Source organism: Eschrichtius robustus, chromosome 8 (assembly GCF_028021215.1).
Source record: "Eschrichtius robustus isolate mEscRob2 chromosome 8, mEscRob2.pri, whole genome shotgun sequence".
NCBI classification, from domain to species: Eukaryota; Metazoa; Chordata; class Mammalia; order Artiodactyla; family Eschrichtiidae; genus Eschrichtius; species Eschrichtius robustus.
The window spans coordinates 71,566,739-71,583,525 of record NC_090831.1 but is presented as its reverse complement, the minus strand read 5'-3'; the positions used below and the strand labels follow the sequence as shown (position 1 = coordinate 71,583,525).

General features: G+C 36.5%; 1 protein-coding gene across 3 annotated transcripts in view; it reads right to left on the bottom strand.

Moving 5' to 3' along the window:
• SGCE (sarcoglycan epsilon) overlaps positions 1–16,787 on the bottom strand; it is a 67,596-nt gene that overhangs the window by 13,932 nt on the left and 36,877 nt on the right. For all 3 annotated transcript variants that reach the window (XM_068549983.1, XM_068549985.1, XM_068549984.1), the window contains 4 exons: positions 14,660–14,858; positions 3,601–3,763; positions 996–1,207; positions 24–50 (listed from right to left, as the gene is read on the bottom strand). In XM_068549983.1, the coding sequence (XP_068406084.1) occupies positions 24–50; positions 996–1,207; positions 3,601–3,763; positions 14,660–14,858 (601 nt within the window). The remainder of the gene's footprint in view (positions 1–23; positions 51–995; positions 1,208–3,600; positions 3,764–14,659; positions 14,859–16,787) is intronic.

Below are 16,787 nucleotides of genomic sequence, written 5' to 3'. Positions count from 1 at the left end.
ATAACAGGAAAGAAGACACTTACTCTGGTGTTTGCATGTTTCTCTTTTCCCTAGAAACAAAACAAAATTTACGAATTAAATAATAGCATTGATATTTGGAACATTAAGACTATATGCTCATGGATCTTGCATGAGGTGGAAATGCTGACACTGTTACTATTAAACGCAACCAGGCAGCATTTGCCACCAGGTTTATGACGTTACTTGGATGAGTACACATACAGAGATGGAATACTGGTGAGAAACGCACAGAAAAAAATGAAAAAAAAAAAATGGAGATTAAGAATCAAGCTCTTGGAAATAAGTTCTATGACACAATGAAATCAGGCTACATGTAAAAATGGAAGAATTTGTTACTTGCTGCTTTATTAATTTTTTATCCTTTGTTTTGTTACCCTGACTTCCAGATAATCTCGGGAGATTATTTTAATTGACATAGATGTCCAGAAAGTACTAACTATTCATGAAGTGAAGACTCATTACTCAAATTATCATCTTATTTTCATTAATTTACTCCTAAGTTTTTATATATCTATATATACCTTTAAACATTTAGGTGGTATCGCCCTGTTTGATAGCAGAACAATTTCAAGAAAAATTCTGACGATCATTTCTGATCAAACTGACTGAGACAATTTATTTATTTAAAGTGCAATTACCATGTCAATAGATTCCGCAGTCTCTGCTTACACAGGATGGCTTGTATAACCAAAATATCTAGCCTCAGTTATTCTTGGGACTGTTTTGCCTGCAAGAATTTACATCTAGCCTTAATAATTTTTGAATAAAGTAATTATAACCTCTAATTTAATTTACTAGACTCAAAACTATTTTACTTCATTTTAAAGGAATAAAGTACTGTAGTTTGACTTGAACACAATTTCAATTCATTTATAAAGTGTTTTATGCACTAAATGAAACTTGGCATTTAATGGAATCTTATATGTTATCTTAGTAGCTCTATAATTTTTTTATTAGTGCTTTAAAGTACTCACACTCCTTCCCGTCGGCAGCACATGATATAAGCAAGTATTAGAAAAAGGACCAATGCTACTGCCGAGGGCACAGCCAGTGTAATTAGGAAATCCGTGTAATAGTCTCTGCTTTTCAAAGAATCGGAAGGGGGTTTGTATTCTCCACCATCAGGTAAAATCCCTTCTCCACGAATCACTTCCTGATAGGTGGACACTTGCTTTGTTTTATCAACCTGACACAAAAGAAGACAATTACACATCAAATTAATAGTTGCAAACATTATGAGAGTTTAAGATCTAGACATATCAAGACAGTCTTTGACTAATTTCTAAAAAGCAACCTTTTCCAATTACTTTATCACCTTGAACTTGCAATTATTTATGGAAACTAGGAAGAAGTAATGCATAAAAGTAATAAATTAAAGGGTGTATATTGGCCTACTTTCTAGGTCCTTCCCACAACATATATACATACATAAATGTATACAAATATAACAAATATGTGTGCATGTGTAGGTGTGTGTGTGTACAGTTGTTCTTTTTCAGTTTACTTCCTCCAAAGCAGAAGTCCTTCACACCACTCTGTATACTCCTTGTTTCCTAGTGACAAACCTCTAGTGCAGATGTTACAAACTGTGAACTGGCTGACAACCAGTATGTGAGTATGGTTCCTAAGGTTAGTAAAAGAGAAAAAAAAAAAGAGAGAGAGAGACAATTTCTAAGTGACTACAACCTTGATCTTTCTGCCATCCAGCTGACAGAAGTAGTTTTTAGGAAAGATAGTTTAAGGAACAGGTAACCCATCCAATGCTACAGTTTCAATAAATTCTATTCCAGGCTCAAAAAATGTACAACACTTGGACTATATTAATTTACCTCCACAGTAATTGAACTGCTTTCACTATGTTGCATTTAATTATGCTAAGGTTTTTACTGAAGGCCACTACAAAAATAGCCATGTGAAACTTGTTACTACATTTGCTGGCCCCTTAAAAAAATGTTGGGGAGAATTATCTGTGGCATTTCTCAGTATCCTCTCCCATACACCTCCACTTGAAGAATTTTGTTAATGATACAGTGCTAGTAAAAACTCTATCTTCTGCCAAGGAATTGATGCTCTGCCTCCCTTAAGAATGAGAACCAAATAACAGATGAATTTCCTCATTTAATCCGGGACATTAGGAGGCTTATTGTCAAACTTGCCCTTAGGCTTATGTTTTGGTAAAGTTTAGGTCCTGATTTTCCAGTTCTTTTATATTTTATATAGTATGTTTATTGTCTGACCCTTTAATTTAAACCTCCTGAAATCTTCTGTGGTAAGATGTGACCTATAAATAAATACAAGTAAAAGAAAAAAACGAAAATTCCCAACTTTTCTCTTTATGGAGTCTTACCACAGAAATTAAAATCTTCAAAGCAGAAGTCATTTTTAAACCTTTAGAAATTAGATAATTTCCTAAACATGAACACTGTACAGCACAAGCACAAATAAAATGGTGTTGTCAGGGCCCGCTGTCTACTGGCTCTGGTGAGAGGCATCTATTTAAGTTATGATTGCAGCCACTCAGTCTTTTGCACCCTTGTATGGTTAGCATGATGACTGAAATATTGAGCTTTGTAAATTCAATATTCATCGATAGTACACATAAACCACAGCATCTGAATAATTTTACTTGATTTGAGAAGACAGGGAAAGAGCATTATTTCCCTAAGACACGAGCGACATGGAAACAGGAGCCTGGGGCCAAGGGCCACAGGTGCTAAGTGCCGCAGTGTAAGCGGTATGTTCTCCCGTCCTGGACCTGGGAAAAGTCCTGCCGCTGGTTCTCTAAGACATGAAGTGACAGTTGTGTTTATGTGTTGATATTTGTTCAAATGTCAACTTTAAACTTAGACCTAATTCACTCACCACCAATCATCAAGAGTTGACAGAAGTTAAATCTAAAGGTCGCTAAAGAAGTGAAACAACTTCCCTATCTTCCAGAAAGGAGGATGAAAAAAATTAATATAAATTATATATAAAATATCATATATACCTTTCATATATAGGAAATCTTACCCATATGTTCCTAAGTCTTTGAGCATGCTATTAAAAAAGTGATTTGAAAGAAATATTTAATATTTATGGGGCTGGGGGTAAGAGTCTAACTTTCCTCTGCTTTTCCTTTTATTCCTTGGTCTCTCCCTCCAATCTGCATTTCTAGGACATTGAATCATAGCACAATATTGCTTTATTTCAGATTTGTGATTGCACTCCGGTCTCCCCTTCCCAAGTGGGACAGTGGCAGCATATCTGAGGCTTCCTGCACATGTCACACTGACTCCAAAATCTATCTTGACTTAGCAGCCACCTGGATGTCCAGGGGGAACACTTGGACCACCAGCCAAGCTAATCTGGCCCCCACAACTAATCAAGAGTAGACTGAGTACAAAAGTGGAGGTACTATTTCTTAAATGGATGCACTTTCAACGGACTTGCCAAATCCTTAAAGTCAAGGGAAGTCAACGGCAGTTAACAAAGTAAACCCAGGATTTGTTCCTAAAAGCAATTCAGGTTTTAGTCAAATGCTATCTCTCCAGCCACATCACTTCTAATTACATTTGCAAAAACAAAATAAAAACTCACCAACGAAATTTTGCACCAGTCGATGTGAAATTGAGTACGAAATTTTTTATCACATGTTATTACAGGCTCCATTTCTTGACTGCATCTCAATTGGTTCTGCGGATTTTCAACTTCTCGTAAACAAGAAGAAAATGGGACATCGGCACCAACCATGACATAAACGCTGCAAAAATGTGAAACACTCAGGTTATCCTTTAAGAAAATTGGAAACACTGAAAAACAATCTACCCTGAAAGCAGGATTTATCCTTTTGAATTGAGGGATTATCTACAATCATCCCTAAGGTAGTGGCCTGGGCTTTAAAAGCAGTGATTCATGTAGGGGCTTCTTTTCATTCTTTCCTTTATTCAACCAATATTTACTGGGTGCTTTGGTATACGAGACACTCTCTTGATTCTCTGTTAATTTCTAAAAATTTTTTCACCCTATTTAATTCAAAATAATCATGTATCATATTTCGATTACAATATTTGGTAGACTACATTCAAAAATATTCTTAAAGTAAACTGTTTAGAAAATAACATTATCACTAAAATAATTATCAGTAATAAATCTTCATCTGATTTCATTTCAATAAGATTGTGATATTACATCCTGGAGGTGTGGAGCTGTAGGCAGACTTCTCTATTCTACCTAAGAGTTTTGTCCATCAGCTTTCCTACTGCAGAGACCCCTACTGTTAGGTTCCTCATTATAAGGTCCCTCAATCTTTAAGAAGCTAATATAAAAGAAAAACTATTGTTCGGTAAATACAAATTAGGCAAACAAAATGTATTTTCTTGATGTGTATCTTGGCAACTAGGGGAAAAGAACTCTATTCAATTTGCCAGTAAGAGTTTCATAATAAAAGCGAAGACAGTGATAATAGAATTGAAATAATCTTGGAGCAGCTTAAGAAGGTAGGAATTTCATAGGTTTTTTCAAAAGAAAAGGGAAAACCAGGAAATTACTCTAAATAAATATTATTTCTTTTCCTAATGACAATGCTATAACTACTTACAAAATGGAATAAACCCAGCAAAATTCCAGCTGTCTTCTTTGCAGAAATTGACAAACTGATTTTAAAATTCATATGGAAATTCAAGGGACCCACCCACACACAAAATTCTTGAAAAAGAAAAACAAAGTTGGAAGACTCACAATTACCAATTTCAAAACTTACTATAAAGCAATAGTAATGAAGACAGTGTGGTACTACCGTAAGGCTTGGCATGTAGATCAGTGGAATAGAATTCAGAGTCCAAAAATAAAATCTTTGGTAAATTGGTTTTGTCACAGGTGCCAAGACAATTCAATGGGGGAAAGAATAGTCTTTACAACAAATGGTACCAGAACAACTGGATATCCACAGGCAAAAAAAAGAAGGTGGACCCCCATCTCACACCATATAAAAATTTACTCAAAAAAAAATCAAAGACTTAAATGTAAGAGCTAAAACTATTAAACTCTGAGAAGAAAGCAGACACAAATTTTAATGACCTTGAATTAGGCAACAGTTTCTTAGATATGACACCAAAAGTTCCAGCAATAACAGGAAGAAATAGATACATTGGATTCTATCAAATTTTAAAATTTTGTGCTTCAAAGGACATCATCAAGAAAGTGAAAAGGCAACCCAAAGAACAAAAGAAAATCTTTACAAGTCATATGTCTAATAAGGGACTTATACCTATAACATATAAAAGACTCTAACAATTCCATAACAAAGAGACAAATAATCCAATTTCAGAATGACAAAGGATCTGAACTGATATTTCTCCAAAGAAGATATACAAATGTCCAACAAGTGCATGAAAAGATGCTCAACATCATTAGCCATCAGCAAAATAGAAATCAAAACCACAATGAGATACCACTTCACACCCATTAGAATGGCTACAGTGAAAAAGACAGACAATAGGAAGTGCTAGCGAGGATGGGGAGAAACTGGAACTCTCCTACTCTGCTGGTGGGAATGGAAAATGGTGCAACTGCTTGGAAGACAGCCTGGCAGTTCAAGAGGTTAAATACAGAGTTACCATATATCTCAGCAATTCCACTCCTAAGTATATACCCTAAGAGAAACTTAAATATATGCCTATCAAAAAGCTTATACATAAATGTTCACAGCAACATTCTTCTTAATAGTCAAAATTGGAAACAATCCAAATGCTCATCAACTAATGAATGGATAAAAAGTAAAATATCCATACTTTACTCAGCCATAAAATGGAATGAAGTACTGTACATGCTACAACATGGATGAACCTTGAAAACAATATGCTAAGTGACAGAAGTTGGTCACAAAAGACCACATATTGTATGACTCCATTGATATGAAATGTCCAGAATATGCAAATTTATAGATAGCAAGTAAATAAATTGTGGTTGCCTAGGGCTGGGGATTGTGGTGGTGGTGACTGTTAATGGGCGTGAGAGGGGAGTGTTGGGAGGATAAAAATGCTCTAAAATTGACTGTGGTAATGACTGTACAACTTTGTCAATAAACTAAATCCATTGAGTTATATATACTTTAAATAGGTGAATTGTATGGTATGTAAAGCATATCTCAATAAAGCTGTTTTTTTTTTAAAAATATGAAATGAAATAAAAGTATGGCACAAAAATTCAAAGGTATGTAAGTATGAAGTCACACCCTTAACTGACAACTGTGTCCCAGAGTACCATTACACAGATTAATTTGGTTGCTCTTTATGTCAATTTTATATTTGGACTTAATTTGAAAGATTTTTTAAAAATTATGGTGTCTTTGGGAGACAAATAGTATATAATGGATAGAAATTTAAAATCAAGTTAAACATTTATAAGTTCAGAAAAAGGAGATGTAAGAAACCACTGGTAAAGAATTTTGATGATTAGTGAATAGAAACACATTCCATTTACAGGAATATTACTCAGCCATAAAAAAGAACAAAACAATGCCATTTGCAGCAACATGGATGGACCTAGAGATTGTCATACTGAGTGAAGTAAGTCATACAGAGAAAGACAAATATCATATGATATCATTTATATGTGGAATCTAAAAAAATGGTACAAATGAATTTATTTACAAAACGGAAAAAGAGTCACAGATGTAGAAAACAGCTTATGGTTACCAAGGGGGAAAGGGGATGGGGTGGGGGGAAGGGATAAACTGGGAGATTGGGATTGACATATATACACTAGTATATAAAAAATAGATAACTAATAAGGGCCAACTGTATAGCACAGGGAACTCTTCTCAGTACTCTGTAATGACCTATGTGGGAAACGAATCTAAAAAAGAGTGGATATATGTATATGTATAACTGATTCACTTTGCTGTGCAGCAGAAACCAACACAACATTGTAAATCAACTACACTACAATAAAAATTTTAAAAAAAGAAATATATTCCATTTACAACAATTTGTTAACTTTTAAGCTTCATATAAAGCCAATTTCTATCCCCTTATTAACTGCTTAGCAAAGACCATATTTTTCCTTGATAACTGTGAAATATATTTGTAAATACAGAAATAAAATAAATATTTTAAAAACTGTTAGAAGTTCTCTTGCTTTTACATAACATTGATTTGCATTTATAATTAGTAAGATTTTAAATTAATTCACTTCAAGGTAACATAAATAGGCATAAGCATACGTTTTGGGTGCTTTGAAATGTTTTATTTTTTTCCTCAAATTATAAAAGCAATATAAAAACATTACATAAAACATGGGATATAAAAACAATTAATTTCTATTACCAAGATCACGATTTTCATTTTCCAATGTACCTTGCAGAATACTTTTCAAGTGCATATATTTTAGCCTAATTGCAATCAATCTCTAAAATATAATTTTGTATCCTGCTTTTTCACTTAATGCGTCATAAGCATTTACCATATTGTACAGTCTTTGCAATTATATTTTTATAGAAGTATAATTTTTAAGTGCACATGATTTATTCAGTAATTATTTCAGAGTTGGACACGTAAGTTGTTTCTCATTTTTTGATGTTATAAATAATATTGTAAAGACTATCTCTGTGCATATTCTTTAATGTTACTATCTTAAAAGAGATGCCTAGAAGTGGAAACATTTTTATGACAGTTGACACATACTGCCAAACTACTTTCTTCTCTACTTGGATGATCCAGAAGCTTCACAAACTTAATATGTTCCGAACTGAGCTCATCATCACCCCACCCCACCTCCACCTGTTGCTCCTTCCATCATCTTCTCTCTTGGTGATTGGCATGGCCAGATGCTCAAGCACCATCATCTTTGACTCCTGTCCTTTTCCCTACATATTCAATCTATCATCAGTCTCTGACATTTACCCTGAAAGAACTCTCATACACACCTGTCCACTTTGTTCCATCCCACTGCTACCACCCCAGCTCTAGTCACTGTCACTTTCCACAGGGAGTGAAGCAACAGCCCCTTGATTGTTCTCCTTGAACCCAGTCTCTCTCACTGTTCTCAGGGAGTCTATCTGCAGAATGAATGATACCAGTTTAAAAACAGAAGCAACTGTATGTTTGAAAGTTGCTAAGAGAGTAGTTCTTAAAAGTTCTCATCACAAGAAAAAAAAATTGTATCTATGTGGGGTGATGGATGTTAACTAAAGTTATTGTGGTGATCATTTTGCAGTATATACTTATATCAAATCTTGATGCTGTACACCTTAAACTTATCCAATGTTATATCGTCAATTATATCACAATAAAACTGGAAAAATAAATAAGTTAATAAATAAAATGCAAACACACTACTCAAGAGACGTAGATATTGGATTTGCCTTGTAAGTCAAAAAAACGTGTATTTATTGTTTCTTTTATAGAGCCAGTAAGTTTCAACATGTTGGCTTTTTAAAAAAACAATTTTGTACGAGGCCATGTATAACAATTATAATTCTATGCTATACATGCTAAAATACATTTTTCATAATCTGCTGTTTTCCCAGATCTTTGACATGCAGCTTTTTTTGATTTGCAGCTTTTTTGATAGGCTAGCTTTTTGATAGGCAGAAATTTAAAATTTTTATGAAGTGAAAGGAGGATGATCTTTACCTTTATGACCATAGCCACATGTTTTCAAACTTTCAAATATATGTAAACAGATGGGATGGGAGCATATTATCAAGTTCAAGGCTCTCAAGCAATGTTAACAAAACATGGTGACTCACAATCTTAGGCACTGGGTACTCTGAATAAAATTTGTTCCTTACGAAGAATTTTTTCTTCCAATTTGAACAACTCAATTTCTCTTGAGGTAAAACGCATTTACTGAGTCCTTTACACATACAAGGTGGAGAACCGCGTTACAGGTAAAAAATTTAAGTCAGGGGCTTCCCTGGTGGTGCAGTGGTTAAGCATCCGCCTGCCAATGCAGGAGACACGGGTTCGAGCCCTGGTCCGGGAAGATCCCACATGCCGCGGAGCAACTAAGCCCGTGCGTCACAACTACTGAGCCTGCGCTCTAGAGCCTGCGAGCCACAGCTGCTGAGCCTGTGTGCCACAACTACTGAAGCCCGCGTGCCTAGAGCCCGTGCTCCCAAGAGAAGCCACCACAATGAGAAGCCCGCGCACCGCAACGAAGAGTAGCCCCCCGCTTGCCGCAACTAGAGAAAGCCCGCGCACAGCAACGAAGACCCAACGCAGCCAAAAATAAAAATAAATAAAATAAATTTATAAAAAAAAAAAAATTTAAGTCAAAACTCTGGTTTTTTCCAGCAACAGCCAGATAAACAGATCCAATGATTGCATTTTTTTACCTAATTGTCCAAGTAATGAATGTATTTTATTCCTTATTTTATGTATATAGGAGACAAGGGACAGTTTAGAGAAGAAAGTGTCCACATATGCTACATGCTGCCTGGGAACTCTTGAGCTCTTAAAAGAAAATGCCTCATGATTCCTGCCTCTCTGTTCCACCCCGCTTCTTTGTTCTGTGCATATCAGTCCATCAAAAAATAAGATGAAAAATAAAGAAGAAATAAAACTAAAGAATCTAATTCAGAATAAGAAATAAAACAAAGAATAAGGTCACTTCTGGACTCTAGTTCTACTGCTTGTTACTCATCTTTACTGGAGAAGGGATGAATTATCTTAACAGAAGAGGGAACTGGCACACAAGGCTCAGACCTTTCTGGAGTTTTTTGTGGGAGGATTTTCCTGCTTGCAGAAAGGAGGCATTTAGGTTTGGTCTATTCTTTCAGCCATGTGGTAGGGCTTAGCAGGCCTACTTGCTAAAATGAAAATTTTAATATAAACCATTTCCTTCAAAGGTCCCTAGTGCTTCAAGATAAAAATCCAAACAATTCTTCCAGGTGTACAAGGCCTTACATGGTCTGGTCTTTGCCTCTTTGGTCATTATCATTTCTGGATCTCTGTCCCCCATTTCCACACAAAGTAGGTTTCCAAATTGACCAGGCTTCCTCCTACCTAATGGATTTTGCCCAAGCTGTTCCTCTGCCTAGACTCTCACTTTCTCATTTTTTGAGCTGGCTAATTTGTACTCGTATTTTAAACTCAGATCAGGCTTCATCTCCTCTATGAACGCTTTGACATGGACCAGAAGTGGGAGAGGAGCCATCTCCGTGAATACCTCAACTGTGATAGGTATAACACTGCTTTCTAACTATTTGATTACTTGCCTGGTCCCTAATAGATGTGAGCATAGACTGCATTCTTTAAAATCACTGTACCCTAGAGACTAATACATTATTCCCCCATAAAAAATACTTAATAAATGTTAAACTATGAAAGAAAAAAAATGAATCTATGCCTAGAACTTAGAAGAATAGATATTAAAGAAATATAGTTATAGACATATAGTTTAGACATAGAGTTGCATTGATTTTTAAAATTTATTTATTTTTATACTTATAAAAATGGACTAATATTGGCTTCCAATTTTTACTTTATTAAGGCCTTTTTTCCAAAAATTCCAATCTCATATCACCATCATTCCCTAAAAGAAAGAATAGCTGCATCAAAATATAGGAGGCACGTTATTTAGGAATTAAAGACTATCTTGTAAATCACCAAACATGGGGACAGATTCAGCAGAGCACTACGGACTGGCCTAGGACCATGACCTTGCATCAGAGCAGTCTTTGGCAGCCTTTGACTTACATTCTCTTCTTCGAGTGTAACTTCTCCCTGAGCCCTTTACAGGGCAAAAAGCAGACAATTAATTAGAGGGAGTACTTTGTGAGATTGTCTAGAGAATAAACTAGGATCCTCTGTTGTTGACTGAGGATAGATCCACAGGCTTTGGTAACCAGAGGAAACGGTGGTAGGTTTGACAATCTCTTATGAAAAGTGAGTATATTCTTTAATCCTCACACCCCATCATTCCCTTCATAACTACCATTTACACTGCATCACTCACCCTGAGCTGGCAGCTACGCCATGCCCAGAATGAAACATGAACCTGCCCCTCTTTCCACCAGCTTTATCCCAGGCTAAATGCATCCATGAGTCCTTAGCCTCTGGCTCAGTGTCAAGAGCAAAGCAGCCCTAAGACCACACCCAGAGAGAGCACAGTCGCCCTGAGGTTATGGGTCTGGAAAGTGAAAGGGAATCTTTTCAGGAGGTTTAGGGTTCCTTTGCAGGAGCTTACTCACTTTGAAGGAAATCTTTATAATTGTTTTCTGTTAGATTTAGAAGAAGTTTAAAGGCTGTCAGTGAGGTCGGCAGAGATGAAAAAAATGCACATCAAGAAGGATGAGGAAGGGCTTCCCTGGTGGCGCAGTGGTTGAGTCTGCCTGCCGATTCAGGGGACACGGGTTCGAGCCCTGGTCCGGGAAGATCCCACATGCCGCGGAGCAACTAAGCCCGTGCGCCACAACTACTGAGCCTGCGCGTCTGGAGCCTGTGCTCCACAACGAGAGGCCGCAACAGTGAGAGGCCCACGCACCGCGATGAAGAGCGGCCCCCACTCGCCGCAACTGGAGAAAGCCCTCACACAGAAACAAAGACCCAACTCAGCCAAAGATAAATAAATTAATTTTTTAAAAAAAAGTATTAAAAAAAGTCTTGCTTTTTTTTTAAAAAAAAAAAGAAGGATGAGGAGCTGGGAGGCTGTACAGGGGGTGCTTGACGACTGACATTTAATGGCACTTTGGGCCGTGGAAGGGCTGTTGGTTTACTCTGAGGGTCTACTACTGAGAGCTCCTCTTTGTCTTCTGCTGTCGGTTTGGGTAACACGGAAAAGTTTGCTGTTAGTAAATTGTGGCTGCCGTGCGTAACAGGAAATACTTTCAAGGAGTTTTTTTTTTTTTTAATCAGAGACTGAGACTGATGCAAAATATTAAGCAGAACACGGTTATTAGGTGTTTAATTAATACTTCTGAAGTGTATAAATATATTTTAAAATAAAATTTTAGAAAATAAAGGGATGCAATTCCTTTGCATCTCTGATCCCACCCTCAATCTTTTCAATACTTCATTTTTAAAGAGATTTATAGTCCATGTTATTTTCAAAAGAAAGTACAGAGGCAAAAAGTTTTGTAAGTGAATTAAGAATCATGATATACACCATTAAAAAGAAAGGAAGGCACAAGAGATGAATTAAGCACTGGATTTATTTCTAAATTTAAGGCAACAGGGTTAAAAAAAAACCCTATTTTTGTTACCTTGACATTATGTAACAACCAAAGAAAATATGCAAAATCATTCCCAGGGACAAATTTTTCTCCTGCAATCATACTCAAGTAGGATCTTATTTCATTGGTGCTCATATAGGGACACTGGAGTAACAGAGTTGGCACTGGGTACAATTTATAGAAATTCTATTTTAAAAGACTTATCATATGAATACTCTGTAAAGGTTGCGGCTTAACATTAAATTAAAACTCATGGAAAGCATTTCAAGTTGGGAAAGGATCTGAGACAACAGGGTCCAAATAAATGCCATGGGACTGACAGCACATGCCTCCTGCTAGCAGGTGTTGGGGGTCAATCAGCTAATGACTGAATTCTCCAACAAGTACTTGTAGGACAAAAAATTCTGTTCTTAATTTAGAGTCACATGCTCAGGCCCAGCCCTAGACTCAAAGATCCAGAATCTCTAGGGGGAATCAGAGGCCAGGAACCTAGGTATATTTTTCATAAAGCTCTACTGGCAATTCTCAGGCTACACATAGTTGTGCAGCACTGTTTTAGGTCAGAGTTTGGTTTAGAGAGTTGTTAGTTCAATTTAGTCTAGTTGTTTCTTAAAGTGCCTCTACAGGTGGGGTCTACACTACTGGTTAGAGAAGCGGTGAGCCCAGAAGAAAGCACAACTATGGGAAACTCTACCAATACCTGGTTTTCATGTTGTTTCCTCCAACATCTTTTGGTCATTGTTTTAACAATCACTGTGGAACACATTACCTTAAAAAACTGTTGAAAAGATTCCACATTTGGAGAATGTCTTCAGGGGAGATTACCCCTGTTCATCTCCTTCTATGGTCCTCCTTTAATTACTCATTGGGAAAGAGATCCATGTCGTACCTCTCAAGTAAAATTTTAAGCTCCAGAATTATGTTTTCATAGAGAAAGCCAACCAGCAGATAGGCAAGCGATAAAGCAACTATTTTCCTCCAAGCACTTCTATATGTGCTTGACTGACTTCAAAATCCATTACTGGGGTTTCCCTGGTGGCACAGTGGTTGAGAATCCGCCTGCCAATGCAGGGGACATGGTTCGATCCCTGGTCCGGGAAGATCCCACATGCCACGGAGCAACTAAGCCCGTGCGCCACAACTACTGAGCCTGTGCTCTAGAGCCCGTGAGCCACAACTACTGAGCCCACGTGCCGCAACTACTGAAGCCCACGTGCTGCAACTACTGAAGCCCACGTGCCTAGAGCCCGTGCTCCACAACGAGAGAAGCCACTGCAATGAGAAGCCCGCGCACTGCAACGAAGAGTAGCCCCTGCTCGCTGCAACTAGAGAAAGCCCGCGCGCACCAACGAAGACCCAACACAGCCAAAAATAAATAAATAAAAATAAATTTTAAAAAATCCATTATTGTACCATACAAGGTACAATTTAATTCTGAAATTTGTAACTTGGACTTTGTAGCTCACTGCTTATCCTTTATCCCCCTTCGGACTACTCGCTCATACCTCATCTATGTCTGTTTGTGATCTTTTCCCTTATCTCCAAAAAAGTTCTCCTTAAAGTTTCCCTTAAATTTGATTCTTATTAACCCAGATATTCCAGTTAATTCCAGATATCATCTGTATAAATGTTACCAAGAATATGGATAAAGGAAGAGTTGGAAAAGGACGTGCTACATAAAATGTGATTTATTCCATATCTCGCACTTTTATAGGATTGGTTTTTAAAAAAGGCAGATCTGCCTCAACTTACAGAACAGAAATTAAACAGCAAAATTTCATTTGACATTGACATTCGATCTGTCAATGTACCCAGGCATAAGGAGTGTTTCATAACCTCTACAAGAATGTAAGTCATACTCTGTATCTGTAAGGCTTGAGAATAGACAAGTCCCTTTCAAATGCATTGTCTCGTTTAATCATTACAACAACCCTGAGGGAGAGAGTATAGTTCCCATTGGAGCAGATGAGGAAGTTGAAGCCCAGAGGAGTGCAGCAGTTTGCCCAGTGTCACCCAGCTTGTGAGTGACAAGGCCAGGCTTTAGGAATGGGTTTCAAATCCACCCCAGCCATCAATCACCGCCACATGGTGGAAAGAATGTTAAAGGCGAAGAAATAGTTTCCTAGAATAAAGTTATAGCAGTCTGTGCGTCCTTCTGCAGCTGATAACTGGGGCATCAATTTCCTTTGAAATTCAGGACCCTAAATAAACAGCTTCTCTATGGAAGGTACAAAAGACTTAGTGCTGTAATTTATGATGTGGATCCTGATCTACAATTAGATTTCACAGGACCTGGAACATCAGATACAAAGAACCATTAATGCAATCTCTTTGTCAATACAGAAAATTGTTAGTTTTTTCATATCTTTACAATAACTATTTCTTATTAAAAAGAAAAATGCAATAGGCCATCTTCCATCTATAATAAGTTTGATAAGATCACCATATTTAAAAATCCATACTTAAGGCAAGTCTGCTTACCCCTCCTTCATGTCATTGATGGGAAGCGGAACCCTGCCGCCCCTGTCTAGAGCTGATGTGATGTTTATGGCGTTCAGACGCTCTGGCTGCCACACATTTTTCACCGCCCCAAGAAAGTCTCCGAGAACCTCGCTGGCCAACATTTCTTCTACGTTCATATTTTTAATGAAGAATTCGGCTTGATATGGTAACGGGAAGTCTAATTTTGGTGAAAAAGGGTATGCATATCTTTAATGAAGTAGTCTTTTGAAAGGGAAACAAAAGAACAATTTAAGATTTGTTGATTTCTGCCACAATCCTGGCTTTGGGGAACAATAGTACTACTGACTTTAAAGGCTTTCTATATAACAGAGGATATATCTAAAAACACGACGTACATTAGACCCAGAATTTTATCTACAATGCAATCAAATCTAAGGGACAGCAGGGCAATTCACAATTAGAGAAAAAAAACTAAAAAGGAAAAGAAAATAATGTCAAATCTCAAATCTGTTGCTAACTTGCCAGTGACCTGCCAGCCTCCTTGTCCTGTCAATGTACCCAGGTAGAAGGAGCATTTCCAGAACTTAGAAAAGTATTTTGTACTTGTAGTGTTTTAAAGCTGACAGATCTTCAAATACATTGTTTAATTTAATCATTACAATCCTAGGTAGTGCTATTTCCCATTTGAACAAAGGAGGAAGCTGAAGAACACAGCACCATCCTTTCTAAATAGAGAAGACACGGCAAAATATCTATACTTGCTTGTGGGTTGCTTATATATGATATGGAAAACCATATTTTTAATTTGCAGTATTACTGATCTTTTTGGAGCATGCTAAAATGTCACATTTTACTAAAATAAATATTGATTGTATTTTCAATAAGAACTCTGAAATCATAGCTATTTCATTCTTTGGATCACTCCATAATTAAATATTCTAGAGAAATAATATTTTAAATTTCTCATGAAATTCCATATCTCACATTGTTAGAGATTTAGTTAGCTTTTTCCCTCCCCAATGTCTCATCAGTAATTTCCCTCTAAAGATGCCAAAATGAATATTTTAAACCAACCCAATGTCCCATTCAGACTCTCAATATAAGAAACTTTAAATAAATATAATTTATTTCAGCTTCTCAAATGTTACTCTTCAATTACAAACTATCATTTCCTGTATTCTGGTTGTTCTGTTAAGACAGAGGATAGCTTTCTTTTTGTTTAGTAATACTTCTGTAAGAATAAAGGCTACTTTTTTTGAATACTTACTATGAGGCAGGCCAACCTAAGGGAAAGAGGTGAATTACCGTATTTAACACTCACAACCAGAAGGTAAGCAGGGACTTGTATTTTTCTCCATACTTTCAGAAAGGGAAGCTGATCTTTCGATCATTTGAATTTACCTCATATGATTTTTATCTAAGCTAAAAGAGACTGTATATATAAAGTGCTCAATGAAGCTCCCAATATAGAGTAAGAACTGAGAAAATGGTAAACTTTAGCAATTCTTACAATAATACGCACAATTACTTGGATTCTGTCCTTTACTTAAAAGGAAAAAAACTATGTCTGGACTATACACAGATTTAAAGTCCCCAACAATAATTATATTATGTATATCCTCTGACTTATTTCATTAAAACTCATGTACTATATGTTCTTATTTCTTATACTATTTTTATCTCATATACTATTCCATTCTTATTTAATAAACAAAAAACTAAAATTATACGATAAATAACTGAAACCTTGATGACTTCATTTATTATCAAGCCTCTTTAATATTAAAGGACATGTGATGCCAGAGATGAAGTCAAGGAGATATTCTGGCTTTCGAGTTTTCAGGAGAGTTTTCTGGAGTGTGGTGTCTCTCCCTAAAGACTAAGTTTTTCAAAGCCCTAATCACAGAAGGCTCTTTACTCATCCCCTACCCTGTAATTTATTCTGCTTATGATTTTGTTAGATTTGTTTGATGTATAGCCCATCTGCAATCTTCTAAAATATGCTATGTTTATTCTCTTTTATGTAGATAGGTTTCCTGTTTTATACTGATACATTTCCTGTTTTATACAGATAAACAGGAGCTTAATCATGCTACATTTTTTCCCCATACTGAGAAACAGTCATGCAGAAAAATGTCATGAAGAA